The sequence below is a fragment of the Cottoperca gobio genome, chromosome 19, assembly GCF_900634415.1.
Source record: "Cottoperca gobio chromosome 19, fCotGob3.1, whole genome shotgun sequence".
NCBI classification, from domain to species: Eukaryota; Metazoa; Chordata; class Actinopteri; order Perciformes; family Bovichtidae; genus Cottoperca; species Cottoperca gobio.
Genome location: NC_041373.1, coordinates 3,062,293 through 3,079,527, shown reverse-complemented (window position 1 = coordinate 3,079,527; position 17,235 = coordinate 3,062,293). Strand labels below are relative to the sequence as shown.

Genomic DNA, 17,235 nt, shown 5'->3' with positions numbered 1-17,235 from the left:
AATGCTGCTCTGAATGATATAAGAAATACATACAAATAAATCCATATCGATGGCCTGTCTGTAATTTAAAATTGTGCACAACTCTGCGGTGGTGTCTGAATTTGTCTTGTCATGTGTGCAACATGATTTATCTGGACCAGTGCAGTGGTTTTATGTATGTTATATACATGACTGATGGGCAGCTTTCATTTGTTTTGTTCTCCTCTCCTTAATTATTGTGTGTGGATTTGGCGTCACATCGGCTATGAGAGTGCACCTCCTGAAAGCTCATCCAGGTCAGCAGCCTCTCATCATCTCTGCTCTGCATCAAAGCTGAGCAGAGAACCTTCATGTGAAATAACTTGTAGTTCATGTAGGATCCCAGTGCTCACAGTTGGCCCTTTAAGCAGTTACCAACATTTAGATGAGTACTAACATAACCCATGATAATACCCTCGACACAAAACCCAAGTCATTAAATGTAAAGACTTTAACATATACAATTTTAATACAGTCAGCACATACTCAGTATTATGGAAACAGAATTCCCAGTTCCTTAAGGTGGTAAGTCCTGGGTGAACATGAAGCAGCAACAATATCAAGGACTATATTGGGATGATATCATTATTAAATACAGGAAACACCACACTGCTGGCAGCTGATATCATGTCCGGCCCTTGACAGAGTTTAACTTCTGTTTGTTAGCCATAGATCAGATCAAAGTGTCAGTCAAATCCAATCCTTCTTGATCCCGGCCACTGCAAGAATACCTGGGAAACAATGACGTCCCAGTCCAGTCAGTTTAGACCATGTCTACCAGTGTAAACTTGCTCTCCTGCTTGACTGGCAGGACGTTGATGAAGGTCTTGTAGAGCACAGCTCCTTTTGGCAGATTGCAGATGATCTTTTTGGCCTCGGTGCTGCGTGGTGGTGGTATATACACCTCCTTGGTGAACCTGACGTAGCCGTCTTCCAAAGCAAAGAGCGTGTGGTTGGTTCCCATCCCCACCTGCGGTGCAGAGAAGGACAAGTGGAGATGAATAATGAGAATGTGTACATTTTCCGTCCACACATCAATATTCTTTGATACAGAATGTGTAACTTACATGTGCTCCTGGGTGAAACCTCATCTGCCTCTGTGTTGCAAGGATGTTACCCATATGGACAAAATTACCTTGTGAGCAAATGAAAAGAGATGTCAGATCACTTTAACTCTCGTTATGTATTGGTGTTTGTATTATTTTGTCCAACCTATTTGCATCAACGAGGACAGGCTAAATAACAAAAACACCCCCCTGTATAATGCATCACAGTTTAACAGCCGCCTGTGACAGTTAACTCAGCACGCCTTTAAAATTGAACATTATATCTTCCATGAAGAAGAACTTGTTTGGCTAGACGGACCTTGGCATTGGAATGAGCTAGATAAGAATTGACTAAATTGCCAGACTTCTCCTTCAACAGTGTGTGTAAAAAAAGCTGTGCATCAGCACCTCTCTTCACTGTGTTGGCATCTTGACAATCAATTCTAAGATATCAATATCTATTGTAATTTGAAAACTAAGAGATTACATTTACCAAGCTGTCACTTTGAAATGAACTCGAGGCTGGGGAAGAATAGGTAACAGTTACAGAACTTAAGGGAAGTTATATTACCATCCTGTTTCTTGAAGCCAAATCTCCGCCCAGGGCTCTTTCCGCCGAGGTTCTTAGTGCTTCCGCCAGCCTTCTTGGAGGCATACCTCACAGAGTCCAGAAGAGAGGTCTGACCCGGTACCAGAACACCTGTGACCAGCAGCACAAGACATTCATGTAGAATCAACTTCAATTTCTCAGAAAAATTAAGTAATTTTCTACGAACGTCTCAAGTAGTTTACTGTTGCACAGCAAGCTATTGTGATGTTTAAAAAAAAAATGTTTACACTGGTATCAATTATACGTTACATGACATTCAATGCAAATTATCAGACTGAAAAGCTAGCTGAGCTAGTTAGCTAAGTTAGCATGTAACGCATTTAAAACTTGTAAAAATGATTACAGAACGCACGGAGCAGCTGAGAATAAAATACAAAAATTCTCGAGCAATTTGTAAACTTGCAAAGAATTGATAAAATACTCATTTAGATACTTCACACTAACCTGCTCTGGACTTGAGCATCAAGGACGCCAGCGCTGCCATCTTGAATGACGTTTCTTACGTCATCTGCGTATAAGCGTCACATCCGGATAATTTTGCTGCATTCAAGTTCTCCAAGAAAAATGCTGTAGATGGTGGAAACACACTGGAAACAGTTTGTCATTAGTTATCAAGTTGTAGCTAAATGCCATTAAAAGTAACGCTTATGTCAGCTTAATTAAGAAATACTACAAACAATATTTTAAATGCCTGGAGATTTGTTGGATTACATGACATATTTATCTAAAATACTTTTAGGATTAGGATTTACAAAATGCCAAATTGCAGCCCTACACATATTTGTGGTTGATGGCTAATAAAACTTTTAGGTTTTTATAAAACAAACACAAATATGTCACTTCCGCAATGCGTATTTGTTCAATGTTAACAGGCTTATACATCCATTGTTAACAGACTGACTGTGGGAAACGGAAGTACTGTGTCGTTCCATAAACTTGAATGCAACATTATCTTGCAAACTGCAACCCGGGAATTCAAATGAGCTCTAAATATACACAATTTAACGTTAACTTGTGTTGATCTTAATAAGTAATTAGTGCACGTAGAAATTCCTTACATTAGTAGCTTACTTAATACACCCACGTATGTGTGCAATATTTGATTTAAAGTAAGTATGCAAAGGTGAGCCACTTCTCGCTAACCAAAGGTTTGCTACGTCTCTTTCTATTTGAACGCTAGCGCTCGCTGCTCAGACTCGGTGTTAGTTAATGTTGTTGATGTCTTTAACGTCAGGCTTGTCCTACGTGCGGTTTTTTTCTTTCTGTTAAGACAACATTTATGCTGCGCCAAACTCAATTTAAAAAGTAATTAATCTTGTCGGTAAGTTATGCTCATGTCGGCAAAGCTAGAATTAATATATCCAATTCACTAAGCTGCAAAAACTAACGTAATATTAAGCGTCTTCTGTCATTAGTCATCCTTATTTTCTGACACCAAAACATGCAGTGATGTGGGATAACAAGCAGTCTGCACCAATTATAAAAACAGCAATTTTACTGAAATAAATTCTGCTTGGTAGGTTATTTGAATACCTATACTTTCTGTGTGTTTCAGGTTATGTTCTGGCAGGTAATATATCACTTTAAGAAAACCAAATGTAACATATTTGTTAAATGAAGCTTTGTGGGCTGTCTGTTAACAGAATAAAAACGCACTTCTGAGGAATGACCTGATCCTTGAAGATCCTGTAATAATTCTTGTCTCATGTCTCATATCCAGTAACTTTTCCTTGGACATGAAAGAACATGGACAGCGACAGTGACTCCACCTGCGACCTGGATGAGGAGTTTCCTGTGTTTGACTTCCTCCAGCCGGGTCGACACGTAGGCCAAGCCTCCCAGAGCCACAAAGAGAACGCAAACTTGGTTGACCTGGCTAGCTCTGATGCAGAAGAGGCAGCCGTGTTCTCCCCAGTTAAGGGCAATGCGGGCGTATGTTCAGGAACAGCTGATGTAATGATGATCAGCAGCGAATCTGATGATGATGCACCTTATGTCCCTTTGGCACAGAGACTCAAACTGAGACAAGAAAATGTGATTAGTACCTCCTCCACTGTCACTAATGGGAAAGATGCTGAACACTATTCGCCATCCAATCTGGCCGGCTCACGGCTCTCTTGCCAGAATGGGTTGTCAGAGTCAGAGCGGCCGCTCAGCTTCCATCAGGTGAGAACAGTGAGCCCAGATGAGGCGGCAGCTTTCCCTAAGCGATGGCTGCCTCCCACCGACACCTACGCCAAGAGGACAGCTGCTAAGAAGACAACGGAGGAGATCCAGACCTCCAGGGAGGAGGCTCTGAGGAGGAGGCAGGCCAGGGAGGGCCAGCAGAGGGCAAAGGAGGGGCTCAGGCAGGAACAAGAGGGACAGAAAGCAGAGAGGAAAGCTATTGCAGAGGCTGCCAAGGCCTTGAGGCCGGAAGAGTGTATCAAGCATATGGTGGTGGCTGTGGACCCAGGTACAAAGAAACATGATGAATACTCTGCACTGTGCATAAGTGGATCATCTCTGTCTAAAGAATTATTGAAGACTGTTTTATACTGCAAATGCCCTTGTGTTTATTGTCTTATGCTATGCAGGCATTATTTCATTATTTGAGCTATGTCATAGGTTTGTTGTGGACATGATTTTGTGTTTGCAGCTCTGTTACAGCTGGAAGGAGGCGGGACTCTGCTAGCGGCCGTGCAGGCTCTGGGTTGTAGCTGCGCCATAGAGAAACAAGCCCTCCCACGCAGTGTCAGCTGGATGAGGAAGGCTCCCTGTGCACAGGTGATAACACACACACACACACACACACACACACACACACACACACACACACACACACACACACACACACACACACACACACACACACACATTATTTTCCCATGGCTGCATTCTATTCAAGGTGAAGCATGCATGTCACATTTCTTCTGCCACCTTGCTGTAATTACATTAGACAAATGAGACCATGGGTAAGAATGAGAAGCAGTTTTACGATCACTCATTTAGTATTATTGTGTACATTGTGTAGCACCACTACGCATGTTTGATAATGAGTGTTTGAATACTGATCTCCTGTCTGTCCCCAGCCAGAGGATGCAGTGTGTGTAGCAGAGGCCCATGTTGTGATGCAGATGACAGTTGAGGACTTCATCACTCTGATCCTCGCCTACATTCAGGTCTGCTGCTGCTTTACAGTTGAACTATAACATTAACAGAGCGACTAACCCCACTGCTTTAACATGAGGCCAGATGACACTGTAATGAACCTTATGGGGAAATGTGGTCATTGTAATAACAGGCAGCAACAAGATAGAGCCATGAGAATAAAGCTGAGGTAAGTGTCGAACAGATGGAGTGATAGTAAGTGTAACACAACAGAAGATTACATCACAATATAGTAATAAGTTGAAGTATGTTATGTTTAGAATAAATAGAAAGATCAATTCACTGTATTGACCATACAGCCAGGCCTGATCATCAAGTCTTAGATCACTGTGCACAAATGTTTGATTTCATGCCAACCTCTGTGGCTGTTTCTTTCTTTAATAAATGAGACATACAGGACATATATGGAATAGTTCTAACTCATTATGGAGAGCTCAGTACTAGTGGTTGTCCGTCATGTTGACGAGCAGGGTTGCAGGGTCGTGCAATTTCTGTCATCTATCATTATCTGTCCTTTTAATTTAAAAAACATTTATGATGATAACACATATTTAATAGCATCCAATCTGCATTTTTAAATGATTAATCTACCGAACAAAATTGGCACGGAGAGAAAAGATGAACAGATATCGTCACTTTTCATGTCAACACACAGAAGCAGATGAACTGATTTTTATTCTGCAGTGACAGCGGAGGCCACTAAAAACTCTGCGGTCATTGTGCCTAAACAGGCCAATGTGAACAATGCCAATTTACAAAAAGAGTTTTTGCGTCTTTGCCTCGGACAGACGACTTCTCGTGGCTGTTTAAATGTTGTTCTGAGTGAAGTGAAGTTGGGAACATTTCTGCCAGTGAAATGATCAGAAGTGAGCAGGACTCCCAGAACGTGGGATTTAATTTACCGATCCTGAGATGAATCCTGAGCATCAGCACCGCTGCTCCTCAGAGAAAAGCTCCCGGGCCTCCCGTCCGTAGCTCTAACGCGCTGAGTTACTGCACGTTACGATAGATCGCCCTCAGTGTTTTAATCTGTCAACATGACGGACGGCCTTCAGACTTTTCCGTCATTGACCAATATTTTGTAACAAAAAAAAGTTGTGACCTCTGCAAAGTACCTCATTGGAAAATGAAAAGTAACCATAACAATACAACTTGAATAAAAACCTTAAAGTATCTGATCTTAAATGGATAAAAAGCAATCAGCTGATTTGCTTAGTCATCATAATAATTAATGTAGGTTGTCCTCTCGCTCACACACACACACACACAGACACACACACACACACACACACACACACACACCTCTGTTTCTTTTATGTCTGTCCCCTATTTTGTGATGTCAGTTATTAATATTTAACTCATAATAAATCAGACGTAGCATACAGGCTACATTCAGTGGTGGAATATGAGTAAGAACATTTAGTAAAGTACTGTACTTGTACTTTACTTGAGTATTTTCACTTTGTGTTGTACAATGTTGAGGAAAATACTTTTTACTGCACTACATTTATTTGACAACTAAAGTTACTTTGCAGATTTAGAAGAATACAAAATATAATGAACTAAACTAATACATTATTATTAAGCTACCCAGCGGTACATACAGTTATTAAAATGAGCTCCACCTTTACATTAAAGTTAAGAACACATTAATCCATCAATTATTAATCTAGTAATATAATATATCTGATCTGAAATGTGACATTCTGCATAACGAGTACTTTTACTTTTGAAACTTTGAAGTATATTTTGATGCTACTACTTTCGGACCTTTGCAGGACCTTTAACAGAGTATTTCTACACTGTAGTAGAGCTACTTTTAATCTGAATACTTCCACCGCTGCAGAGCATTTACAGAATAGTTGTAATTCATTATGGAGAGCACGGTACCTCATTGGACCTGCTGCTGTCTCCACCTCTCCTGTTCCTCTCCTCTGCTCCGTGTCTCCTCCCCACCTCGATGATTTCCCCACCTCGTTGGTCAGATGCCTCACAAATCCACCACGCTTGTTTTCTGCTGCAGCTAACGTCTCAGGATTAGCTTGCATGTTATCTTGCTAAACATTTTCAACATGTTCATCCTGATTATCTTAAAATGTGTCAGCTGATGACCTCCCTCTCCTCTTGTTCTCACTTTTTGCTCTTCTGCTTGTTTTATTCATTTTTTAACTACTGTAACCCCGAGCAGTATAGCTCCACTGCTGACAGCGCAGGGGGCGGTGGATGTTACACACTTACTACAGTATTGCACCAATTAAATCATTCTGTTTAGGTAAAAACAGTATGATTGGTGATTTGATTTGATTATTTGTTGTCATGCTTGGGCCCCCAAGTGTGCGTACTCCGGCTACACATATAGCTCCGCAGTCGGTGTTTGTTCCCAGTGAAGTGTGATGGTTCCATAAACATCATTACACATTAGCCATATTAAATAGATGTAAACAAATGGCCTTAATATACATCATATATCACCTTCCAACCACAACACATTACATATCCACAGCGGGGGAACATGTGAGCCTGGTTTAGAGATTGTTGTTGATCTTGAAGAAGCCTGAAGGTTGAAACGTCACCTGAATAAAAGAGAAATGCATTTCACTGTGTGCAGCACTGTTCCTCGCTGCAGGTCTTCCAGTGATTAGCACCTCACTACAACCCTTGGTGTGCGTTACTTTGCTAGTATTGTTTAACCTATTGAAGAGCCCGTATTGCAGCCTGTTTAGTGTTGGTGGGCAGTGATTTACAGCCACATGGTAACAGCTACAGCAGGCAGTGCTGAGTGACTGGGATCTGAGTGCTCTTCACAGCACGTAAAAAGGACAGATAAATGTTGAAACTAGTGTTGAGATATACCGGTATTGACGATAATCGTGATATTTAAAGTGGCAATAGACACATTTTAGCTTTAATTCATCAATACGAAGTAGATGTTGATTGCATGTAATGACAGCATCAGTGTTTAGCTTGGTTCCCTGAAAGCCTTTAGCTTTAACCGTGTGATTCTGTCTGCCTCCGGGTCGCGTTCTCCCTTTCACAATAAAAGCCCTACACATACACACTGCATCACTGCCTACCAGCTGAGCACTTCACTACGAGTTTATTAAAACAGTTGCTTACTGTAGTTTTTATCAAAAATGACTCAAACAGGAGGACATTTGTTGGGGACTATTTGCAGTTGCGGATTAATCCACAGTTGGTGTTGTAGTGATGGTTTACAGACGGTGTATGTGTTGCAGGAAGAGAGGCATGGCAGGTCTGGCTCTGGTCCCACTCTGACGTCCTGGGTGCAGGAGCAGCAGAGGCGTCACCCCGCAAAGATCCTCGGCCTGGTGGTCATCGAGCTGGAGAAATACTTCAGGTAGGGACGGACAGCCTCACTTCCAATTAATTGTTTAGTCTCTAACATGTCAGAAAATAATGAAATATGCCCTTCATAATTTGCCAGAGCCTAAGGTGACATTTCATACAGTGCACTGCTTGTTTGGTCCGACCAGCAGTCTGAAGTTATTCAGCTACAATGACACAACAGACTGAAGCAGAACATCCTCACACTGGAGAGCCAGGATGATAATTAACAATTAATTATGTTGTGAAAAATTGTGGACACATTTTTCACAATTGACCAATCATCTCAGCAATAGTTTATGTAGACACATTGGAGGTGGCAGGAGAGACAACATATGAGAGGAGAAGATGGGAAGCAGGAGTCCAATGTCTGAAAAAGTACAGCTGATGAACCTGTGTGCGAGGCGCTGAATCACTCCGCTGCTGCAGCCAGGAGCTCAGTGTCTGACAGGATAACACTCATTGATTGGATGGAGAAGGCAGAGGAGACATTGTGAAGTATAGCACTCAATAAAATATTGAGAAACAACAAGGAATGGCACTCAGATACCTTGTAAGCTAACCTAAACTCATGAGAGCTATCCCTGTCGGCAGTCTGGCACTACTCAGCTGAGATAGTGTGAGAAATATGTGGGCGTAGGGATCTGCCCAGGATGTTCTGAGTAAAACAAATGTAACTTTTTGTCCTCAGATCGCAGAAGTCACAAAGCAAGAAGCGCTTTCGAGAGGCGGTCGCCGGTGAGGAGGAGGGAGGAGGAGGAAAAGTGAAGAAGAGAAGAAAGAATGGTGTAGCCGAGGTGCAACCCGAGGTGTCACGAGTGGAACTGGAGGAGGTAGGGTTGTTTGTGGAGGACGTGCATAAGCATTTTTCATAATCTGTTAAATTACTCACTATGAAAACTATAGTGTGTGTGTGTGTGTGTGTGTGTGTGTGTGTGTGTGTGTGTGTGTGTGTGTGTGTGTGTGTGTGTGTGTGTGTGTGTGTGTGTGTGTGTGTGTGTGTGTGTGTGTGTGTGTGTGTGTGTGTGTGTGTGTGTGTGTGTGTGTGTGTGTGTGTGTGTGTGTGTGTTGTGTGTGTGTCCCTTATAAACCCTGTAGTTCATACAGAAAACCTGTTAAATATCTAATTAAGAATCCTAATTTTAAAAAAGTACCGTTCATTTACCTGAAAATCCCAACAGCTTAAATTGATAATTAGTGGATTAATGTTAAAAATCTACTTCATTTGTTAATCGAGGACTTTTGGACATAGAGTTTAGGGGTTTTCAAGTGTCTCTGTCTGAGATACTGAACATCTGGATTCACATTAAAGAATGAATTGAGGGTCATTTAAGAGACTCACTTTGTTCTGTCCTCCAACATCCCATCAGGCAGTGGTGCATCTCCAGCTTCACACTGGTGTCTCCGTCCGCTTCTTGTCAACCTGGAAGGACTTCTCAGATCACATCACCATGACAACCAAAGCTGTTGCAGAAGCCCCCTTCAAGTGAGTGATCTCAGTCCTTCCTCCTTTTCTCTGCAATCAAACAATCATTTCTCATCTCTTCATCCGTGTGCTTTCAGGCGAGAGAGGGAGAAGACGGGCTTCTCCTTCTACCTGGAGAGTGAGTGGGCGGGGGGGCAGCGGGTGGATAGAGCTGGGAAGGGACTGCTGCAGGTGTGGAGGAGACAGATCCAACAGTTGAACAGAGTCAGTCCAGACATGGCCTCAGCCATCCTGGCAGCGTATCCCTCCCCACAGCTGCTCAACAAGGTACCTGCACCTCCTACATCTTTACCACAGCGCACATTATAACTTACTAACCTTATAGACTTAAAACCTTTTTTATAATTACACACCATATTATTCCATTTGAACAAGAAGCTTCTCTTTTAATAACGGCACATCTGGTTAAATCGCAAAACTTTCATGAAACCTTCTCGAGCAACAAATCTCTTGTGTACGCCGACGTCTACAGTGGGAGGGAATGTGGTGAGAGAAACATCCAGTGTATGCCGAGAGAGAGAAGACTGCAGTCTGTGTAGGCTGGAACACTGACTGTGTTAATCTTTTTAATTTCATCCCTTGATCAGTACCGGGTGGTGGGGGGCACCACAGGGCTGACACTCAGACACACTCACATTGTGGTACAAGAAGTCATATTATAATTGCTTATTATCATAGATGTTGTCTATGATAAAACATGTAATCATTTGGTTTGTAGTTATGACTTTAAAGTTGTTATTATAACATATATACATATCTTGTTATTACATAAGGATCTTGTGAATAAGCGATAAGCTGCCGTTTCTCTGTTTATTTTAAACCCTGACTGGTTTCTGATGATCTGCGACCTGTATGTGTGTTCAGACCGAAGTTCATGCATCTCAGTCAGACAGCCTGGGGAGAAGTAAACATTGTCCTGAATCCCTGCATTGTTTGTCCTTTTAATGCTTTTCTTCCCTTTTACATTTCCTGCTTTCTTCTTTGTGTTTATATGTTCTTCATTTACTGATTTTCCCGCTTGTAAAAAGCATCATAACTGTGTTTTATGAAGCAGCTTCTGTTTAAGTGCAGCCTCCCTCTTACTACAGTTTACTACTATGTGTTGCTTCAGGTCATGATGTCAGTTACGTGCAGCCGACAGGGGAATGACTCTTTGATGGAGGGTTAAATATCAAGGCAACATATCTTGGTCCAAACATTTTCTGCCACGTTTAAACTCATCTGCAAACATGAGAATGTTGTAACTTTTGTCTTTTTGTCAATATTAAATAATTCCCTGTCTTTCTGCAGTCATACAGTCTGTGCCGGACCGACCGTGAGAGGATCTCGCTGCTGTCGGAGCTTCTGATCCGCAGAGGAGAAGGCGTCACCTCCACGACGAGACGCGTCGGCCCGGAGCTCTCCAAACGCCTCTTCCTCCTGATGAAGTCCTGTGATCCTCAGCAGACTCTGGACTCCACCGTCTGACCTTTGGAATGAGATTTTCTCGTCTTTGGACTGTGGCACTTTGTGTTTACGACATTGAATTTTAAACTATGTAGTTAGAATTTAGGTTTTATTACATTTCTTTTTTTTTCTTATGTATATATTAACGTTTTATAAAAATAGCATTAAAAAAATTACAATCATTACGTAATCGTTTCTAAGAAAGGATATATAATGATTTATGGGAAATTCTCATATTTTTCCAGGTGGGTCTTTTTCTCTAATTGCAGTCAGTCAGATGGTAAATGCTAAAAACATTTATTTATATATATATAAATTAACTTCAGCGCTCTCTCACACTCGCCAAAAGTGAAGACAGCTAGCTAGCTAGCTTCACACCAACTGGTTTACGTGAGGCTGTGCTACACTGTTGAGTTAGCATGTGGTCATGTGACACGAGTAGCAGTGAATGAGAGGTTTGTTAGCATTGTCTTCTAAGGAGATATTTAACATGCTTGAGTCATACAGAAAGTAGCCCCCTGAATTAGCTACTGTAGCTAACTGCGATCTACTTCCAGGGCAGCTGTCTAGATAAACAAACAAGTGGCCCTTTCATCCGCAGATAAAACACATCACCACGGCAGTGTTGATTAGAATTTTCTTTAATTCTCTTGCTCGCTCACTCAGGTTAATATTGTTGGTGGCCCACAGCCTCACAGCTAGACTAACTGTTGCTCTACAAATAGATCGTTATGCAGTTAGCAAACATTTCTAATCCAGGTGTTAAATGTCTGTTTTCTTAGACGCATGCGTTTGAAATGTTTTATCAGGAGGCTCATGCTGCTAACCCCAACACAGGGCATTTCCTGACTCCCTACGATGGAGGTGGAGGTGCACACTTAGCATGGCTCAAAGTAAGCAGAGCTTTTAGTTATGAGAATAGGACCCATTAAAACAAATATAGAACTTTCACTTTAAGTAATATTTAAAAAAACCAAAACAAGTTTTGAAGCTTCTCTCAATGAAGTGATGTTTAGTTATCCAGTACCTGGGTGAGAATGACCAAACCAGAGTTGGTTTCCTTCTATGTGGGACAATATCTGTGATGTTCAGCGGTATGTGCAGTGTGACGCCACAGCTTGCATGTCTTAACTGATGTGCAATTGGATGACATACGGCTAACCTCTGAGCTCTCTGTGTCATTGGGTTGTCTCGTGTCTTCATTGTCTGTGTGTGAAGTCTCGTTGCTCCTGTCCCCACTTGTGTTTTCATGCTGTGCAGCGGCAAAATGACGCCACAAATCCACTCCAATTCGCTTTGCAATGCCCACGGCTCATTTCCACCGCATTAGCAAAAATGGAACCTGACCAAGAAGTGATGAGTGCCTGGAACAGAGAACAGGGAGAAAGAGACAGATGGGTAACGAGCTGTTAAATGGTCTTAAGAGATGAGCAACATGGCTCACCACTGGTGCTGCATACCTGAGACGTGCCAGGTGGATCAGAGAGCAGGTCTCAGGCTCACTCACACGGAGAAATACACAGCAATAACTAGCTTTCACTGCAGACCCTCACAAACACACATCTTCCCAGTGAGCTCTTAAAGGTACATTATTTTACAAAGCAAGGTAATCATGTGAAAAGCACACCTAAGGAGCACATCTATGATATTCTTCCATTGAGTCATTTCTACATGAAATAAATAGAAAGCATGCCAACTTCCTGGAATACCCATTAATTAAAGGGATGGTTTCATCAAATTACAATAAAGCTATTTCCCAGTAGTGAGCTTCATGTCATTAAACTAGTACTTGTGCACATTTTGCAGAAGCTTGCTGGTAGTTCAACTGCATTCATATTTGCAAAGTGATTCATGTAGTTAACTACTAACTATTCTGTGTTTGTGTAGTGAATACTGAAAATAAAAACAATATTGGATTTTCTTTTTTTTTTAATGTGACCTTTACTTTTCTACTGTAATTGAACCCCGTTTGTGACATTACATTTGAAATAAACTCAATAAAGTGGCACTTGTCATAACTTTATACAACATATACATTGTCATTTTTTAAATTTAAATTATTATTATTATTTTAACTACTTTTTCTAAGTAGCTTTAGTGAACCAAGCTCGATTCCTCCCTAGGGTAGCTTTGCTGGAGTTCATGGTAGAGTTCAAAGCTATTCTTTCAAAGTAGCTTCCCCAACGCTGCAATTTTATTATAACAAAGTGTGTTTTAAAACCAAGTTACACGGTGCTTAACATAAGGCACAACATCAATCTTCCCCACACTAACTGGCAGAGATACAAAGTAGGTGAACATGGTGAAACATTTTGCAGATTAAGGGCCAGATATTTCCTGTAGGTGAACCAAAGGAGTCGTTCATGAGTCGGTGTGCTTGTGGCGGTGAATGACACGAACAGGTTACTTATAAAGAACCGGTCTACATTGGGTCACCAGAGGCACGAGGTTCTAATTTGATGGTAATGTTGCTCCATGTCTAAACCGTTAGTAATATCAACTTTACAAGATCATAATGTGTCAAATGTGTGTGATTGTTGTTGTGGAGTTCTGCTTCCAAGTGGCCATTAAAAACAATAACAAAAAAACATAAATGGAGCTTAAAGCGGGACCAGAATACAATTGATATATGATCAAATCTCAGTAAAATAATTGAAAATAAATCAAGTATACAAACTAAATTAAATAAGGATACACTCTGCAATAAAATTATGATTCAGCCAGGCTTATTCTTTCCGGCAATTTGTTCAAAAGCCTTGGGGCACCCACAGCAATTATTTTTAAAAACCTGGACTCAGACTAAAGTGCGCTGCCCAGGGAGCTTAACCGTAGGCAAATCAAACACAAACTATCTGCATGACTAGATGCTCCAGGGAGAAGTGATGTTAAGGCTTTTTTTTGTCATTTCACTTGAGCTGACAATTTCCCCCCCTCACTCTCCACTCCTGACTTTAAAAAGCACTGCTGCAGGGGATGGTGTACTGTAACATCAGCTGTATATGGCAACAATGTTGATAATTGGTTCTGGCATCATTGGCCCAAAGCTATTGTTACGTTACATGATTCAGTAGCTTTTTGTCCATTTAGTCACGTAGGAGGTGCAGTACTCTTGGCAGAACTTGGCAATTACAGTGAAAGGCACAGGGCTCGGCTCTACCCTAGGACAGGCCTGCGCTCGCAGCCTTTCTTCATGCTTTGAGGTGGCGGAGGCTTCAAGTGGGATGGAGCAAAAACAAGAAAAGGGGTTGCGCAGGGCAAAAGCAGACGATGTGTGTAAATGTGTCATCCATTGCACGTTATTTCCATCTGCCCCCCCCCCCCCCCCCCCCTCTCTGTTTGACCTCAACTCAAAAGGAAGAAGGCATCATCTTAGAAATAGAGAAATATGGAGAGCAATGCTTTTAGAGCATCACGTGTCAGTTTGATGCACACACAAACCATGTAAACGTGGCATCTATATACGGCAACACCACACTTAGTGATAAGACTGCATTAGAGGATTTAAAAGTCTCCATTTTAACCTTACGTGCTGCACCATCATATTCTACCAAAGCTCTGACACTCATACGAAGGAATACTTTTACCAAACGTAGCATGCAAATACAGAACATGATGGTTACAGACTCGCAGATGGTTTGCTTTATCTAAATCTGATACTATGTACAAGATTTCTGCGCAGGGCGTCATTAACTCATCAAATATACATATTTATATACATTATGCAATCTCACTACGTCAGACCCGGTAACATTTCCGTAACACTTTAAACACAAGTCTGAACTGAATGCTGCAGTAGCACAAGTTTAAATACACAGAGAGATACATGTATCATCTCTAATGATCAAATAAAATGAAATCAGTTCAATAAACCATGAAACACTGGGACTCTGCTGATTCTAATGTGTTGAGGGGATTCTTCTCATGTTAGATCAGACTATGAAAATGAAAGCACAATAATATTCATAATTCATTAATAATAAGGACTCCCTCTATATTTTTGGATAAATTAATATCCAGCAAAACACTTTACATAGCGCATGAGAGAAAATGTGATTAAAAGAGTGTCCCAACTTAAGGTCTTGTCATTGCATGTGTGTGCAGTCAGCATGATTCACTATTTAATAACCTTAAGTGATGAAATTGATGAGAAAATTTATTATGGGCTTCACTGTGAGGTTCACCTGTGCTCACGATGTTCATTATTAAGGCTTCAACTTCAAAATAACATTTTTAATCCATTACTGATGAGAGAACTCAAAAACCCCCTCTGATGATCCAGCTGTACCGCTGCTGCCTCTCATGCACCAGGTGCCAAATGTCACGCCAGAAGTGTGTCTTACTGTAAACCTCCGGTCATGTGTGAGTGCAGCCTTGCTTTGCCCAGTTTGCTTTGTTTCTGGCAAAACACCTGATGATGTTTAATTAGCAGAATATGTTATATATATCCACATTCAAACATGACATGCCTTATTGTGTGTTACCATACACCGTGTAAGTCATCTACTTACAGTATGTTGTTTCCTGTTGTCTCCTGACAGCTTTCCATATAAAGCTCTCTCTGTGAAAGAATGTTTTAGACCATAACAACATACTCAGTATTTAGATTTAGGTGTAAATTCATCCACTCATAATCATGTTTAGACGTGTGGGAGGTTGTGCTGTGTGAGTGGCCGTCAGCTCCACAGTCATGGTGTTATTCAGTCAGTAGGGGGCAGACTTGTGTCACATACAAACCATTGGTTTAGAACAGCATCAGATGGGGAGATAGATTTCGGAGGCTGGATAAATGATCAGGCAGGCAGAAAATGTATCCTGTAAACTAAAGGACGGGGAAAGATAAATATGCACAGAGAAAACTGCTGAAGATTTTAATAAATGGCTTAGATACGTTTGGGAGGATTGTCTATATGCTGAGATAAGAGTTCAAAGTGAAGGGTGTGTCAGCTAGTGTTTTATTCCTACGTCTAATATCTTGTGGCTTGGCTCAGTTTTCATTGTGAAGAGCCCTGAAGAGGCTACTTCAAGTTTCGATGTTTCAGTGGGGTATAAGGAGGGGGCGTCGGCGTGGATAAAGGTGAAACAGGCTGCCTGCCCCATTGAAATGTATGATCATGAAGTGTGATATAATGTTAGACTATCGAGGGGATTGCACAGGAAGTCAGTGCTCCAATCAATGACATCACAGCAGGTATTTTGCCATTGACAAGAGATGGAAAATACCCGCTATGACATCACTGTGGCCACATGTGATTTTACCTGTGGTGAACATTTCAGTTTATCTTCCTTGTGGAACTACCCTTTAATCCAATCACTGGGAGGTCGATGATGTCATATACAACATCAAAATACTACATTTGATATTTCTAGAATATCTCTAGACTGCAGTGGGTTTTGGGCCTACTTTCAGCTGCATCGTGTAGGATGCGGTGCGGTCGTAGCATTTTAAGGCAGTTTGTGATCCATCATGGAACAACAGTGTTTTTAAGAGACTTCATAAAGCTTATAAATATGACAATGGATGTCTTCTGTGATTATTTATCCATGTTGAAAAGAGATTTTGTTGTTGTTAGCAGTTAGCTGAAGAGTTCCAGAGATGGCATTATGCATCCCATGATGCATTGCGTGAAGTCTGTTGACAAATCAGAGCCTTTTGCTGGTGACTAGATGATCCCCTGCGCACTTGGATAATATTGTAAAGCGTGTTCCCAGGACGTAGTGAGCAACCCATGAATATACAGTTGTCTTCTTTTTGTATTACATTTTATTTGTCTACTTGAGATGCAAATGAATTGGAAGTTCATTGGAAGGAATCGATTGTAGCAAGTAATTCATTTATTGAGAGGAGCGCAGTCTGGAGACAGACAGACACTGAGCGCATGGACCTGTTGATTTTACTTACTTTACTTACTGCATCAAGGCGCAGATACAGAAGAGAAGAAGCCCTTACACTTATTCTGGAGAGTGAAGATGATGGAGAATGAGGAGAAGACCTTCTTACTTAGCAATAGGGAATTAACTGAGGATTGTTAGTGGCTCATATTTATTTTGTGTAGATTTTAAATAAATAGAAAATATATACATTGATAGTTTTTATATTTGTAAATGTTCATTTTGGGTTTACAGTGAATGATGAG

General features: G+C 41.2%; 2 protein-coding genes across 8 annotated transcripts; one reads left to right on the top strand and one right to left on the bottom strand.

Moving 5' to 3' along the window:
- Positions 1–454: 454 nt before the first annotated feature.
- mrpl27 (mitochondrial ribosomal protein L27) lies at positions 455–2,274 on the bottom strand. Its single transcript, XM_029456433.1, has 4 exons — positions 2,119–2,274; positions 1,636–1,764; positions 1,086–1,153; positions 455–988 (listed from the first exon to the last, which is right to left on the bottom strand). Exons 1-4 carry the CDS (start codon positions 2,156–2,158, stop codon positions 782–784), a joined length of 444 nt encoding a protein of 147 aa, XP_029312293.1. The 5' UTR covers positions 2,159–2,274; the 3' UTR covers positions 455–781.
- Positions 2,275–2,568: 294 nt separating this feature from the next.
- eme1 (essential meiotic structure-specific endonuclease 1) lies at positions 2,569–11,453 on the top strand. 7 transcript variants are annotated; one of them, XM_029455504.1, is made up of 10 exons: positions 2,569–2,589; positions 3,230–3,244; positions 3,395–4,129; positions 4,313–4,440; positions 4,746–4,835; positions 8,061–8,182; positions 8,861–9,002; positions 9,540–9,655; positions 9,733–9,922; positions 10,946–11,453. In XM_029455504.1, the coding sequence occupies exons 3-10, from the start codon at positions 3,421–3,423 to the stop codon at positions 11,120–11,122; spliced, it is 1,674 nt and encodes a 557-aa protein (XP_029311364.1). In that variant the 5' UTR covers positions 2,569–2,589; positions 3,230–3,244; positions 3,395–3,420; the 3' UTR covers positions 11,123–11,453. The 7 variants fall into 7 exon arrangements, with proteins under 7 accessions (XP_029311364.1, XP_029311368.1, XP_029311361.1 ...); XM_029455501.1 differs by lacking the exon at positions 2,569–2,589 and adding an exon at positions 2,596–2,783; XM_029455503.1 differs by lacking the exon at positions 2,569–2,589 and adding an exon at positions 2,596–2,797.
- Positions 11,454–17,235: the final 5,782 nt, after the last annotated feature.

Excerpts from the sequence above, each read along its gene's own strand:
- mrpl27 (XM_029456433.1), bottom strand. The coding sequence starts at position 2,158 with ATGGCAGCGCTGGCGTCCTTGATGCTCAAGTCCAGAGCAG. Across the intron at positions 1,154-1,635 it reads TGGCTTCAAGAAACAGGATG|GTAATTTTGTCCATATGGGT; the intron begins GTAATATAACTT and ends TTTGCTCACAAG. Across the intron at positions 989-1,085 it reads GGTTTCACCCAGGAGCACAT|GTGGGGATGGGAACCAACCA; the intron begins GTAAGTTACACA and ends TCTGCACCGCAG.
- eme1 (XM_029455504.1), top strand. The coding sequence starts at position 3,421 with ATGGACAGCGACAGTGACTCCACCTGCGACCTGGATGAGGAGTTTCCT. Across the intron at positions 9,003-9,539 it reads CACGAGTGGAACTGGAGGAG|GCAGTGGTGCATCTCCAGCT; the intron begins GTAGGGTTGTTT and ends ACATCCCATCAG. Across the intron at positions 9,923-10,945 it reads CCCCACAGCTGCTCAACAAG|TCATACAGTCTGTGCCGGAC; the intron begins GTACCTGCACCT and ends GTCTTTCTGCAG.